The sequence below is a fragment of the Hoplias malabaricus genome, chromosome 16, assembly GCF_029633855.1.
Source record: "Hoplias malabaricus isolate fHopMal1 chromosome 16, fHopMal1.hap1, whole genome shotgun sequence".
NCBI lineage: Eukaryota > Metazoa > Chordata > Actinopteri > Characiformes > Erythrinidae > Hoplias > Hoplias malabaricus.
Window position 1 is genome coordinate 22517293 of NC_089815.1, and position 16399 is coordinate 22533691.

Genomic DNA, 16399 nt, shown 5'->3' on the forward strand with positions numbered 1-16399 from the left:
AGGGTGGGAGGGTCCAGCTCTGTCAGAATGTGCACATTTTTGTTGTTCTGTAGCTTAGACGAGGGAAAAAAAGAAAAAGTGTTTGTAGTCTTATGATTTTTTATATCCCACACTCATAAAATATTAGTTAACACCCCTGTGGTGGCGTACAAACGTCTAAATACACTGAGAATAAACTGAAAATGAACCAGTTGGCTTAAGAACTCTGTGGTATATGGTTATCTTTACTTCACTCAGATGATGTCAGGAACCATTCTGAGATTTCTGAGTTTCTTTGCCTGTTTAAAAACTAACACACCATTACAAGTACCAAAGAACTTTACAAGACACCACTGTGACAAGTGCTGAGAGGCAGAGGCCAATGGGTGGTCTTGCTCGTCAGGTTAGAAAACTGCTAAAGCAATTACTAAGAAAGGAAAGGCCTGGCTGGAACAGGCTGTTCCTACGGACTGGATCAGCAATTAGTAAAGAGACTCATTGGGAGATCTTTGTAAGAGTTAGAGGCCATTCAAGGGTGTTTAGGGTGGAGTTGTGTGGGAAAAGGGTTTTGTGCTTATGAAATAACACAAAACTAGCACAGAAAATGCGGGAGTTTAATGTCAAAAGAGAGTGAACACTTTCTTTCTGGACATTTAGATGAAGAGAGGACCGATTCACGGACGCTTAACGTTACTGTCCGTCACTGTGTTCATGTTCACTGATGTGTGTCGTATACTCGCTGCGGGACACCGAGGGATTCTGAAACACAGTTTTGTAATAATTGCTTATTGCGTGGTCAAGCCTCGCTAGTGTAATGCTGAGCTGGAAGAACGTACTAGATATAAAGGTGTGAAGACGTTTTTCATCTACACCTCTGACATCTGTGCTATACTCGGCTGCATATTTCTCCAGTTTCTCCTTGCCATGCATTCAGATTCTAATTTGTTAGTTTAGTGAATTAATTTGACTTGGGCATGTACAGCTGCGGAATGCACATGTTAAAGATGCTGGGGGAGCGTTGTGGGTGAGAATTGCTCTGGCTTGGCAGAACTGTTTGCATTCTGATAAGCTGTCTTTCCCTTGTTTTACTAATGAAGCATAAAACCTAGCAATGCTGCATTCTTTGACAAATACACAAACACAAGAAACATTGGTAAACCTTTTCTCCTCGTAATTTGTCTTGTTAGCGTTACAAAAGAGGGAAAATCCTTTTCTCTCAGCTTAGAAGAGAAAGGAAATCGGGCTGCTTTAAAGCAGACAGTTTGTGCGGCCGACGTGCTGCAAACTTACTGCTTTTCTCTGCCATCAAATGGGGACTTCTTCAGCGGATGTATTTTTGATTTCGTTCCCAGCGCCTTACATGTGCCCTCACTTTTATTAATATATCATTAAAGTACAACTCTTGGAAAAAAAAAACCTTGTGGGATGAAATAATGATGGTTTTTTCACGTTTGATTTATTGCTGGAGCTCCAACCTACGCTTTAGCTCCTGAGAGCCACATGGAGCCCTCGCTAGGATTTTAATTGACATGCAGAGAAAGGAAAAAGATAAATATTAAATTAAAGGTAAGGCCTTTTTAATCCTTCCTGAGACGAGAGCAAGTGGACACAGTATCCAGCTGTAGCTGTTTTTGTCCCCATTCATTTTTCATTTAGTATTTGTATGTGGGTGTACATGTCCATGTTTCTGTGTGGGTGTGGTGCTTTTAAAGAGAAGCAGCTTTTATGTGTAACTAACCAGGGATGGAGGAAACTTTTCAAGTTGAGGATATTGAACTTGAAAGCAGTGTATACTTATGCACACGGTGATGTTATACCAAATGGTGATTTGTGTGGATAATGTGAGACAAACATGTACGCACAAAGCTGACACAGACAGTTCAGCCCATTGTACATCCTGTGTATCTATGCAAATGAGCTGTATCCAATCAGATCATTAATTCTGCAAACAATCGTCACACCCGTAGAGAAGCTATAAGCTGAGATTTAACAGTGAACCTCAACGTGGAACATATTTCCGTCATTTTTTACCTAAAATAATCCCATATTGTGTAAAAGCTAATTCTGCACAAAAATTATTTTAATTTAATGTAGCACGTTAATATTGTTACATTATGTTCATTTCAAAACGTACCTTTCAACATCCAAACGTCCAAAACAGTAATTAATTTGATGCAAGAGTCTTCCAAATTATCTTTTGCAGTTTAGTTTAGTTTTCATAAATGGACACAAGTAAAATTGCGCACACAGTTGTTAGCTCTTTCTGAGTCTTGTCTTGTTGTGTTTTTATTATTTTATTTATTTATTTATTTTATACGGGCCATAGACCGTTTTTCTTGTACTATATTTTACCTACAATTTCCATTTATGACATTTATGACAATTTATACAGCAGTACTTGCTTATATTGTAGTGCCATTCCCCTGACCCCCCCTCAAATAGGTCCTCAGTTGGAGAGGGAGAACCTTGCTGTAATAAGAATGCATCACTGGCTATTTAGAGAAATTTGGAACTATAAAAATAAAAGAATAAATAAGCTGATTCCTAAAATGAGTTTTGCTTTGCTCAGGGGTTATTTAAAAAATAAAAAAAAATAAAAAATTGCAGCAGATGCAGTTAATCAATGCTGAAATCTGGGGGTGCTACAGTTCTACAGTCCCTAGCCCCCCAAACAAAGTGCTTGTACCTGTGGTTGTGTGTGCATGTGTATGTATGTTTTTACTTGTATGTATGTGAGCAGACCTGTGTGTCCTTGTGTTGTGTGTTTGTGTGTGTGTGTGTGTGTGTGTGTGTGTGTGTGTGTGTGTGTGTCTGCTCTTGCGCCACCATGCTCCAGCAGCACCGGCAGTAGCAGTAGCCCTGCAGACAGACAGCAGGCCAGCGTGAGCGGGGTGTGTTCTGCTGTAGAATAGCAATGAGGAGAGCTGCTGGGCTCCGGGGGTCAGGGAGCAAGTCAATCATCTCAACCATCGCCCGGCGCCCCGAATCAAATTAGCCTGAAAAATTCAGGGGCCAGGAGCACAGGGCGAGCAGCTGTCAGGGCCAGGAGCACCCAGGCACTAATGAACCAGATGAATAGTGCAAAAACTCCAAAATAAAAACAGGACAGTTGACATTTTTCATCTGTCAGAAGCAGAAGATGCATGAAAATACTGTGGTCCTTGTTTAACCCTTTGCTGGCTGCAGCTGCCACTAGTACTGCTGCAACACCCCCCCATTGGACCCCACCCTACCTCAGCAAAGCACACAGACCATACCTCAGCATGTGTGCGCAGACACACACACACAAACACAAAATCTGCGTTGGAAGCACATGTGGTAACACCCCTCCCTCCCCCGCCTCTCAGGTAAAAAGCACACAAGGACTGGCTACATTTAGCTTACACACTCAACAGAGCTCTGCAGAACAGGGAACACTGTAATTATCCTGAGGAACTCTTTGCAAGAGCAGCGGCGTATTGAACAGAGCCAGATGTTGCAGTAAAACAGCAGAGTATTCCTCTGCTTACCCATAGGTACACTTGGAAAAACTTTCATCCTTTCCATCCGCCCCAGTTTTTGAAGGCTGCTGTGTCAATTTGGTGTTTTTTTAATAAAAAAAAAAAAAATTAATTATTTTTTTAATTTTGTGGACATGCCTTAGCCTCATACAGAAAAACACACTTAAATTGGCTTCTATCAAATCAGTTAGAATTTCAGCCAAGGTTTAAAAACAAGACATTCTCAGGAAGATCATGTCGTGATCCATACAGTATGTTTTTTGCATATGCACATGTCCTTGTTAACATGCAAAATATAATATGCCCATTGTAGCTGGCCTTATGACATGTTGCTATTAGTTAGTGCTATTGAATATGATTGAAGTCTACTGTAAATTAATGGAGATGTAACAATCCAAAGTAATCTGTGTGTCTTATTATGTCCTGTATTACGGTGCTGGAGAAGAGATTAATAATTGATCTTTGAGTGTGATTGATAGTGGACTCGTTGATTCAGCTGTGTTTTAGCTTTAACTGGGAGCGTTGCTGGGCTGTAACTGTGAGCGTTGCTGGGCTGTAACTGGGAGAGTTGCTGGGCTGTAACTGTGAGCGTTGCTGGGCTGTAACTGGGAGAGTTGCTGGGCTGTAACTGGGAGAGTTGCTGGGCTGTAACTGTGAGCGTTGCTGGGCTGTAACTGTGAGCGTTGCTGGGCTGTAACTGGGAGAGTTGCTGGGCTGTACCTGGGAGAGTTGCTGGGCTGTACCTGGGAGAGTTGCTGGGCTGTAACTGGGAGCGTTGCTGGGCTGTAACTGTGAGCGTTGCTGGGCTGTAACTGGGAGCGTTGCTGGGCTGTAACTGGGAGCGTTGCTGGGCTGTAACTGGGAGCGTTGCTGGGCTGTAACTGGGAGAGTTGCTGGGCTGTAACTGGGAGCGTTGCTGGGCTGTAACTGGGAGCGTTGCTGGGCTGTAACTGGGAGCGTTGCTGGGCTGTAACTGGGAGCGTTGCTGGGCTGTAACTGGGAGCGTTGCTGGGCTGTAACTGTGAGCGTTGCTGGGCTGTAACTGGGAGAGTTGCTGGGCTGTAACTGTGAGTGTTGCTGGGCTGTAACTGTGAGCGTTGCTGGGCTGTAACTGGGAGAGTTGCTGGGCTGTAACTGGGAGAGTTGCTGGGCTGTACCTGGGAGAGTTGCTGGGCTGTAACTGGGAGCGTTGCTGGGCTGTAACTGTGAGCGTTGCTGGGCTGTAACTGGGAGAGTTGCTGGGCTGTAACTGGGAGCGTTGCTGGGCTGTAACTGGGAGATTTTCTGGGCTATAACTGGGAGTGTTCTGTGCTGTACTTGAGAGAGTTTCCGGGCTGTAACTGGGAGTGTGCTGTGCTGTAAATGTGCTGATAGGTGATTAGAACCTGAGCTGCTTGTAGCTTTGCTCCAGTCTGGCCTGCATTAGTGTACCATGAGTGGCTCCGGAGATTTGTCGCTTTGCTCAGCTCCTCTCAGCTCTGCTCCACAGCGCTCTCTCTCTCTCTCTCTTTCTCTCTCTTTTTCTCTCGCTCTCTCTCACTCTCTCTCTCTCCTTCCACTTTGTCGCTGACAACCCAGACTGCCATGCTGTCTCGCTCTGCCACTCTCCCTCTCTCTCTCTCTCTCTCGCCCCCCTCTCTCCCTCTGTCCCTGCTTCACTCACTCACTCACTTGCTTCGCCTCTCCGCCTCTCTGCCTCTCCGCCCCCTCCCAGCTCTCTCTCGCTCTCGCTCTCATTTTAATTGAGTTCTCGGTTGGTGCGCTTGTGCGGTGTGGTTTCTGTATCGTTTGCATCTGGAAAGCTTTTTCCAAACGTCCCTGTTCTATCCCTGCTGTTTCTGAATTGTTTTGCCCTTTGTCTTTTCATTAGCATTATTCTTTAGATTTGTTTAGCGAAAAAGGTCAAATAATTAACTGCATTGTTTACCGTTTTTAACTTTGTCAGTACGTGATATAAATGTGATCTATGTGAATATTAGAGACAGATATTCGAGGTGGCACGGGTTCTGATATTAAGGGCAAAGTGAATGAACGAATTTGATCCAGAACATTACACATCCCCAATTTGTGTGGTTGTGTTGTTAGCTGTGTATTTGTTCTGTGGGGTTATAGTGTGATTGAATAGCTTCAGCATTAAAGCCTGCACATGAGGTGCTACTATGAAGCCTTGTTAGTTTTTAAAGTATAGTATTAATGTTGGACAATTAAACATTCTTTGTATTAGTGTCTGAAAAGAAAATAGTGTTGTGTCATCTCAGTTTGATAGCTTAAAGAAAATTAGTAACTATTAATCTTGTGGAAACATTTAACAGAATTAACAGCACCTCAGATTTATGATTTATTTATGGATTAGGATTTTTCTGCCCTTTTCTGATCAATAGAATTATTTGTTTTTGCTTAGGTTCCACAACAGTGTCACAGCAGTGTTTATGAATGCTCTGGACACAAGGTCCTGACTGAACTGCTGTGAAAATGTACATTGCAACAGTTCAAATAACTAAAAGTGTGGCCTGAATGAAAAGAGCCATTGCATGTCTTATTAGCTTAGCTTTGAAAAATACAGGCTATAAATATCATCAATAACCTTCTAAGACATTTTAAAAGACTAACATTAACCTGACACATTCTTACTTGTCTGACTAAAACTTTCAAGCAACCAAAAGGCTCTGAGCTCATGGTTTTATTATCAACAGGTGTCTGTAGGTGAGCTCTCAAGGGGAGGGAAGTGCCTGTTGCAAATGATACACTGACCTGTTTGCTGTAGTGATTGCTTTGAAACCATGCAAGATTAGTGCAAGGTCACTGTGATATACTTCAGCTATGAAGTATGTATTAAAAACACAGTGATTTTGTATGTTATGCTGCGGTCGGTAAAGACAAGCACACCATTATTCTTTTCCTTGCCCTGAGCTACCCCAGTTTCCTTTGGGCTTTAGTTGTTTGGAAGGAGCTACTTGACTATCAGAACATGCTTCATTTATGTGTGTGTGGCTTTTGAGTAGTGGAACTGGTCAGACTCATGTTGCATGTTTGAGATGCCTTCTTTCTTGATTGTAATTTCATGTGTTGAGGTTTTTCAGCAGCCAAATCAGCATGAGTAAAATGAGGGGTTATACACCCGCATGGATGATATGACCCTTAGGTAAGCCCTGTATGTCAATATTTCTTAATCCGGCTACTTCCTACCCGAAAAACAGCACGGCCTCTAGACTTTCTTAATTCAACACGTCTGATCCACCTCATCAGCTGATAATAAAGCCCTTCATGTGTGTTTGGCCAGGGATAAATGACACTGTGCAGTGCTGTGGGTTGCCAGGGACAGGATTAAGAAACATTGCTGAAAGTGGTAGGGGAGGGTATAAAGGTTCAGCAGCATGATATCTGTTGCCGTAATGGCTTTCACAGTCTTGTTAAAGCAGAAAATTCCAATATGCAAAATATCACTAATATGTTGCTATAGGTTTCTTTGGGTTGGTCATTTGACCAGGTCGCATCAGGGGTTAAATAATGTCAAACATGTTAGCAGTGTAACTGTAAAATGCTACCGTACTGGGGCAGCATCATTAATAGCCAGGATTAGATTGGCATTAAAAAAAATAGTGATCTACTTTTTAAAATCGATCCACGCATTCATGTCCTTAACGACTTTCTGAAAACTTTGGAATTATGTAAAAAGATCATTACGTGTAGCCAGCTGTCAGTTGTATTCCTGTGCTAGGCAACTTTGCTTGAGACTTTAGCATTATAAAATCTGAACATCGTAGGTTCGGTAGTCTGTGTCTCAGCTGCCTGGCGTCTCACTCCAGCGGAAGGCAGTCATTCGGTGATGTCTGTTATTTATTGTCCCGCAACTCCAGCCAGTCTGTCAGCTACTGCTTGATGAAGATTGAGTGGCTCTGCTTGGAGTGTTTTGTGTGTGTGTTTGTGTGTGTGTGAGAGAGAGACTGAGGGTAGAGAGTGAGTGTAAGAGAGAGAGAGAGAGAGCGAGAGAGAGATTGTGAGAGTGTGTTTGAGAAACTTCTATGAGTCAGGATGAAACTGCAGCCAAGCCATAAAGCTAGCCATGTTCTTGAGGCTCATTCTAAACCCTGCAGCTCCACCCATGTGGTGTTATATCAGATGTTCCAGCTTTGTGGTCCTAGCCTCGGAGTCACACTGTACTGTATAACATTCACATAAAATTTTAAATACTTAGAATTGTGTGTTGGTTGCAGATTACATTTTAGAATGGCACCAGTGTTCTTCAACACTAAATAGAGTTGGCAGTGCTGCAGCGTCCAGTTTCTCTTCTGGGTCAAACTCAGAGTCAATGCTGAATACAATATTGGAATAAAAACAAAAGAAACAATCGTGATTGTGTTCAGTAACTGACCTTGCCTGAAATATCACTGAACTCCTTGCAACATAATGTAATGTAAAGTTTATTTACCTTCTCATTTTTACAGGAAAAATTAATTAATTAATTCATTCATTATCTGTAACCGCTTCTCCAGTTCAGGGTCACGGGTGGTCCAGAGCCTACCTGGAATCATTGGGCGCAAGGCAGGAACACACCCTGGAGGGGGCGCCAGTCCTTCACAGGGGAACACACACATTCACACCTACGGACACTTTTGAGTTGCCAATCCACCTACCAACGTGTGTTTTTGGACTAAACCCACGCGTACACAGGGAGAACACACCAAACTCCTCACAGACAGTCACCCAGAGCTGGAATCGAACCCACAACCTCCAGGTCCCTGGAGCTGTGTGACTGCGACACTACCTGCTGCACCACCGTGCCGCCCACAGGAAAAAATTTAAAGGTTTTATAAACGTTTGTTAAAACGACATGACATTGTTGGTGCAGTTGATTACTTTGAAATTCATGGCTGTTTGGGGAAAAAAATAAAAATGCGCATTTATATTTATTTTTTTCCAATATGTATCTGTGTTTACACTAGTCTTAAGTGTAAATGCAGATAACAGGTCAGTGTTAGATTCAGTTGATGCCCAGTGTTGTCATATAGGTATTTTAAAAATGCTTTTACATTATTTTAGTGTAATAAAAAGATTGTTATCTCCACATTTTGCATCTGACCAAGTTTGCTAGCTCATTCTGTCTACGGTTTCTCTGTGCATTTTTTCGCTGCTTTGCAAGTGTAAGCTTTTTGCGCGCTTCGTCTCAGATTTTTAGGGCTGCTAGGGAACGGCAGCTGTCTGATTAAAATCTGATAAATGACAAAGATGGAGAGAGAGAGAGAAACATCTGGGAAGGAAGTGACTCCTACCATAATGGCTATTTGTTTCACGCTGCATCCTCGTAGCAGTCACTCAGTTGAGTTGCATGTGGCAGATTTGTTAAACCGCATTCTCATAGCTTCGTTGCACTTGCAGACTCATTAAGATCACCTGTCAGGTAGCATGAATCACTTGCAAACAGCCGAACAAAATACAACTGAGAAGAGCAAGGGTGTATGGCAAATACTGTAACACTGTATTGTTTAAAAACTAAGCAGTGTAGGGTTAATCCCACAATGTACAAGTATTTTGTGAAGGTTATCGGTAGACAGGAATTTCTCTCATAATATTTGCTCACTTTGTAGCTGCTTTAATGAAGTACAAAATTGTCATTTCTTTTACTTTTGGAAAGTTTTGCTTAGCAGGTTTCTTACTCTCTATTTTTTTGTCAGCTGACAGCAAGCTCTCACGCATAAGTAATGAATGGCTAAAAATGGATTTACAGCCTAACAATGGTAAAAAAAAAAAGTAGATGCCTTTTTACACTTGTGGTAAAATGTGTCTGCGTGAGCTGCGTTCAGAGGTTCTGATACACAACTATTGCACTGCAGTGAAAGAACGGCTGTATGTTCGGCTTACATTTCTGAGCTGAAACTAAGTACTGCACTGCATTTAGTTTTTGAAAATGTCTTCGAACCAAAAGCACATACATCAAATAATTTAGTCAGTAGTTTTAATTTCGTTTTATTATTTGCTTTTACTGGTTGTGCATGAGGCTCTTTTTTCTGCGTAGGACACAGAATTAAGACGTTTCATGTTGTTCATTCTGCAATTATATGGTTTAACTCATATTTCCGTTCCCTCTTTTCCCTCTGTGTTCAATATTGAGGGCATTTCTTTAATATAATATTAGCCATTAGTAGTGGGCAATAAGAATTTAGTTTTGTATTGTGATATGCCACATTAGGTCTTTAATATGTCTTTCTGAGGATATGGTAAATATCGTCATTACTTAACACTGACTTATTTCATGTTGTGTTACTAGAAATGGACTTTGAATAAACGATTAAGGCTTCACTGCCTTATTTACTGATGGATAGTGTAAATCCTGCATGTGTCTTAATGTATCTTAATGTATTTTTGACATATTGCACACCTTGACACCCACCGACTATGTCCACACATAGTTACTATGTTTTTACTGTGTCCAAACATTTAAAGACATTCTTTGTAATGAATGAAGTCAGCTGCTTTCCAGTGTTATCTACTGTAGACACTTACTAATCTGACTCACTAATGCTGTAATTGTTGAATATAATCAAATCATCATAGCATCTAGAATACAGCCTTCACAGGAAGTAGCTGTGAATGCAGCAAATGGTGGACACACTCACTCTAAATATCCCTATATATTCTCTTTAATAAATGTTGTATAAACTGGTGTCTACACACTTTTATCTATGTAGTGTAGAACCCTTATTTGCTAAGCATGTGCCAGCCATTTATTAATAAATTAAGCTAATGGCCTTAGTATGACGTTTGATGGTTCCTGTAAACAAGCGTCAGTTCCTGTCAACCTGGTCCAAAAATCAACATTCAAATAAGTGGCTCTAGTTTTTATAAGCACGGTACTAACTGTGCGATCACATGATAAACGTTTAAAGTGGCAGAGGCTGTGGGTTAGAGAGCGATGCCTCTGCAGCAGACTGACACAAACACTGTGACTAGGGTTCAGTACAACAGTGGCCAAAACAGTTGAGGCAATACATGTCTCATCAGGAAATAAGCAAGAGCCACAACGTACGAATTGATAACGTTCATAGGTTCTAGAATAAATACTGCAGTTCAGTATGTGCTGGGATGTTCACAAATGCTGGGTTAATCAAACATTTAACATCCATATATTTCTTTCTCTATTTCTTTCTCTTCATCCCTAGATGGCTGCTCTTCAGAGTCCATTTTATGGAGACAAGATGAACCTGTACTCTCTGTGTAAAAAGATTGAGCAGTGTGACTACCCTCCCCTCCCGTCTGATCACTACTCTGAAGAGGTAAGCTACACATATAGTGCTGGTGTAAGAGAGTTCAAAGACTTTCAAATACTAGTTGACAAAAATAATACATACAGCTCTGCGCAGATGTATTCTAGGTAGGTTTATTTAATGAATTCTTTGTGGTTTCAATGTGCTAGACTGTGCTAGACAAGAGCTTTGGGTTAAGTGCTGATAGACCAGCACATTTTCTTATTAGGCTGTTCTTGTGATACTGATATTGCAGAAGACTATGAAAATGAACTCTCGACCCAATCATCCTAATCATACACTTTTTATTGTGTGTTTTTATCTCACGTGCTGAGGTCTAAAGTTCTTTTTGTTTCATTAATCAGTGCATTACTATGGTATAACATACGTAAGTCAGTTTAATTTGACCATCATGTTAAGGATTCATTAATGTGATTTTAATTAAGACTTGTCATGTTAATAATCTTTTAATACCATAAATGAACTGTGTTTCAAACATTTTGCTGTTTTCACCCTTCGTGTGTAGTCCAGCAGATTGAAGTCCAGATTCTAGGGCTCTGTATGTTGCAATGATCAAACCCATGGTGGTAGCATTCTCATTCAAAAACCCCTTAAAGCAACACATTCTGCAATTTGTACTGGACGGTGTATGTGAGAGTTCCGTGGATGGATTAATGAGTAGCAAACTAATAAAATGGATCGCAAATTAGAAAGAGACAAGTCTCCAAGGGCCTAGCTGGATTCTAAAATAAATAAATAAATAAAGGATACATTCACAGACCTGCATTTAATGAACAAATCTCATTAGCTGAAACATGTAACCCCTGTTGTTCTCATTGGATATTCGAGAATTTGAAAGTAATAAATACATTTTGATATTTACAACTACTCCTGTAGCTTTAACGAAAAAAAATCTGGTTTTATGAAGAAATATCTTCGTTCTGGGTCAAATATGAGCAAAGCTAACACATGAAATTATTCACCAAATCACAGTATATATTTGCCATTATTATTTATCGGAATCATTTGTGTAGTAACATAGTTTTATGTTACTGTAACAGAAATACGAAATATGTAATTTCATGCGTATTGTGCAACCTCAATGGATTTTTACCCTACCATCCATGTCCGTTTAGCTAGAAGCACACAGGAGAACACAGAGTCACATGTGGACACAGAGAAGTCTGGCTTTTGTTTTTTGCTCGAGATTTCTGAGGCTGGCTGTTGGTCTATAACTCTGATATTCACTGCATGTTCCATATATTCTTAGCTGCCATCATCACTAGCTAATATAAGGGCTCCCCGCCATAGCCAGCGTCTCCTACAGCTTGAGTCATTATTCCCTCCATTCATGAGATTTGCTCTCCATTGCTTCGATGCTGCAGAGGCTCTGTTTCCAACCCCCCCCCCCCCACCCTCCTCCCACCTTCACCCCTTTTCCCTCCAGCGGAGACAGAGGGCCTGCATCCTCCCCTGTCTGCGTGTAAACAATGCTCCTGAAGGCGAATGGCAAAAAACTGTCAGCCGCTCATCTTTGGTGTGTCATTTACCGTCTCCTTGCTTCTCACCTGACAGACAACCCCTTTCCCCATCAAAAATTCTGTGCCCCCCCTCCATCGTTTTTTTTTTCCACCAAGCATATGAATATTTTACATATCTGCATCCTGATTTGCCCTTCTCCCACCACCTCCACCACCATTTCTTCTCCACTAATTCTGCGACTGACTGGATTTGCATTTCACATGCCGTGCTGATTAGGAGACGGCGCGCCGTGCAGCACCAGCCAGGCCTCGGCTAGAAAGAGCCGGTTGCCATGGTGATCAGGCATTGGGGGGGATACTTCTTCCTTCCTTTTCTTTGCTGAGTTTTTTTTTTTTTTCTTCTTCCATTTTGCTTTTAATGATGCCGGTCGTTGGGGCTGAGGTCGCATCTCTTTCTCTTTTTGTGGCATATGAGTGTGAATTTTGGGGACTATGCTTGTGGCAGGTAAACGAGCATGCAGTAGGTTTTAAGCTGGAAGTAGTATTGCCTCAAGCCTTTTTGCTAGCTCTTGGAGGAATTGTGCCCACCAACACATTCCATATCTCATACATATGCCATTTATTTAGCATTTTTGCATGCAAAGCACCTGCTGGAACTAGCTCACTCGCTCACTCACATTTATCAAGCTGAAATTCTCCACCAGAGGGCGTCTTTGACAACGTTTTTGCCGCTTAAGAGAGCTGGGCGTCGGTGACATTGTGGCCTTTCTTTTTCATGATTTCAGCTCAATGAGTGAAGTGTTAAATGAGTTGTAATTCTCCTCTTCTTGCCCATGTTTTGTTTTCCCCCCCTCAGCTCAGAAAGCTGGTAGACATGTGCATCAACCCGGACCCAGAGAAGCGGCCCGACATCACCTACGTGTACGACATCGCCAAACACATGCACGCTCGGACGCTCTCAAACTGAGCCCATCACCCAGCCTCTCCGTCTGCTTCTCAGCCCACGTTCAGATGACGTTTTGCCAGCTGTTTTGCAAAAGTCATGTAAACTGCATCTTTGTTCCATCACATAGTAACATTAAATCATCAAATAAGGGTGAGATTTTCCTCAAAACGCTTCTTTGTTTTCAGGAGCCATGAAACCAAAGTTGTTAATTAATGTACAGTGGCTTAAAGCAGCTGTCACTGACTGTTAGGCTTCCATGTAGTTATACAGTAATGCTGAAGATGAGTCACACACTATGTATATGCAATTTACAAACACACAGGTACAATTCACCACCTAAGATTGAGCAGCCTTTTTTAACAGAGTGTGCCTAAACACAGAAGAAAACCACAGCCTTAAAGCATCTTGCTGTTACGCACTTTGAGATATTGGTACAGATGATGCAACATCCTGATCATTGAATGTAAATTTACCTCTGCTACAGAAGAGGCCCCCCCCCCCCCCTTATTTGAAAAGAAATTGTAGGTAAGATATGCTTTGCACGGTCCCATGACACTCCTTCCAAAATCATCACACAACAAGTTTTTTTTATTTTTTTATAAAAAGACAGAAAAGCTCCCTTGGTCTCTATAAAAGTCAACTGAAATTCCCCTAAAAAGCTTCCCTATTTAAATAGCTAGAGATTTCTAGTTCTATTAAAAGAGAATGAAGTCATTGTAGTATTTGTTGTGGGTTGCATGAGCTTCACAACTAATTCTGTGCTTTAACTTGTGTTTATCATGCATATACAAAGACATATTCTGTTTTTATGCATACGTGTAGAAAACGTGTTTGATGTAATTTGTCAGTTTATAGAGTTATATCCAAAGAAATTTGTAAGTTCAGCATTTTGGCTTTTACTGCGCCTGTGAGTCTCTCTCACTGTGTTTTGAGTGGCTGTTTTTAAACGAACCCTTCAGTTTCTTCCGCTAAATAAAAGCCATCAATTACTGCTTTTAGGATTAAAAATTTGCAGCTATTACAGGTCCATTTCATAAACAGCTAGACGTTGAACAGTTGAACACTTTTGATGCAATTATGGACCAGGACTGATGAAGGAACATAAATAAAATGTGTTAAATTATGAACAGCTTGACAATCTTAAAGGGAATAATTAGAACACACTTCTGTGAGGGTCTGTGTCATACTCTGTATGATTAAGGCTCTTTCAAATGAATGGATTTTAGGTTTAATTTTTTTTTTATCTTCTTCTTTAGCTCCCTGAAGGCTATCTTGCCGTTCATGGAACTTAACACAATACAACAGTGCCTTTTCTCATCTGAACTAAACATCAGCAGTGTACAGTACATGATAAGACAGAATGTGTCTTTATTTTTATCAGTGTATAGGTCTTTAGATGGTTGGGTTGGGAGGAGGGTTGTTAAAACTTGTTTACACACGTTGTTATCCGTAAAAGTAAGGTTATATTCTGTGGGAGGTACATTAACCCATGTTTGAGATGAATTTTACATCTTGTTTAAGCATTTTTTTCAAGCTCTTTTGTAGAATTGTTCATTTCAACGACACTTCGACCCGATTCAAACTCAATTCCCTGGTCTTTTACTACTTAATTAGTGGCGTATGATCTGTCACAGACTTGGATATGAATATTACACAAACATTTGAGGTTGTACTTTACAATTGTAACAGCTATATAGTCTACCACCTTTCTTTATGTAGTAAAATGATTGATTTGCTGTGATAGTATCCATGTACAAAGGGTATTTGTTGTTAACAAAGTAGTTGAGAGCATTTTAAGTGTTTACCGTATATTGTTATATTTTGCTTTAATCGGTTCATAGTTTTTCCCTCATATTGTTAACACAGTAACAGAGTTGACTCTTGTTGCCTCCTATAAATATATTTATCTCGATATTAAACTCAGAGGCGGAGGGTCGGGTTGAGGAATTGTCACACAGGACCACCGTAGTGTATGCGGTGCTCGTTAAGGAGGTCGGACAAAAGGTCGGACAGACTAGGGTTTTGTGTTTGTTTGTTTTAGTTTCTTTTCTTTTTTTTTTTCTTTTAGTTCCAGTGCCTCTCCAGCGAGATTCATGGTGATGTGTTTACAAACGAAGCCTCTGTGAAACTTGACAGAGAGAGTGCTGTGGACTGATCTGCTGTTGACTGTCCTCAGTGTCACATTCGTAGCTGGGTCACGTTCACCAGTGTAATGTTGTGGAACGCTGAATCCTGAGCTACCACTGATAGAAGTGGACACATACACTCCTACGCTCTTTGCAAAAAAGAGGTCTATGTAGTACTGAAAAGAGGTTCTTTAAATCATATCAAGAGTGGAAACCTTGTTTACGACATGGAACCAGTTTTAACCTTTCGTTTACAACGGGTTTTCCATCGTATCCAAGAACCAATATTTTATGGGAGTTCATGGTTCTGTACAGAATCACTGCCTTTACTAAAGAAATGATAAAAGGCGGTCGTTAGACGACTAAACCTACAGATTTCTGTTTCACAGCATAAAGCCCCGCTGAACATGCCCCAGACTTTACTCTCTTTGATGAAACCCTGTTTAATCAAACAGACACTTGTTATTTATTTACCTAATTGTTTTCAGTGGATCAGTTGAACATTTACATGTCTAACTTTCAAGATGCACATTAATACTTTCTACGCTAACTGAAAATTAAATAAAAATGGAATTTCTTTTACTGCATGATAACTGTTGAATTATTTCATAAAAATACAGACATTTCACGAAGCTGCGGAATGTGTTGGGTATTTATATAGTGTTTATGGAGGTTTGTACTTTTGAGTATTTTTTTGCTTCTTAATTTTTATATTTGAGTTCATTTGTGAAGAAAGGAACCTACTTGTTTTTTTCAGAAATCACAAATTGTGATAGATTCCTTTGATGAGGAATTAAAGTCTTGGTTCTCTGAATATGACATGGTCACAGAAGCAGATCTGGAGCTTCTGCAACCAAAGGTGATCTACGATAATCCGACTGCACCCTAAGCTTTTGGTCCTTAAACTCACAGCTCGATTTCTGCTCTGACGCACTGCAGCTGGGAATGACACAATAATTTTCTTCAGTTTTGGGATTATCACCAGAAAACATTATCATACAGTATAATTCCAACCTGATGAGAACACACAGTGTATCACAATTGCTGCTGCAGCCTTCCTTTCAACATGACACACAGTAATCATATAGGACCTCTGTTATTATATGGGATTATGTGGGATAAGTGT

General features: G+C 40.7%; 1 protein-coding gene across 2 annotated transcripts in view; it reads left to right on the forward strand.

Annotated features, from left to right (window-relative positions):
• Positions 1-15852, forward strand: part of nek7 (NIMA-related kinase 7) — a 63102-nt gene extending 47250 nt beyond the window's left edge. For both annotated transcript variants that reach the window (XM_066648143.1, XM_066648144.1), the window contains exons 9-10: positions 10637-10750; positions 13058-15852. In XM_066648143.1, coding sequence (XP_066504240.1) covers positions 10637-10750; positions 13058-13168 — 225 coding nt within the window. In that variant the 3' untranslated portion in view covers positions 13169-15852. The remainder of the gene's footprint in view (positions 1-10636; positions 10751-13057) is intronic.
• The last annotated feature ends 547 nt before the right edge of the window (positions 15853-16399 follow it).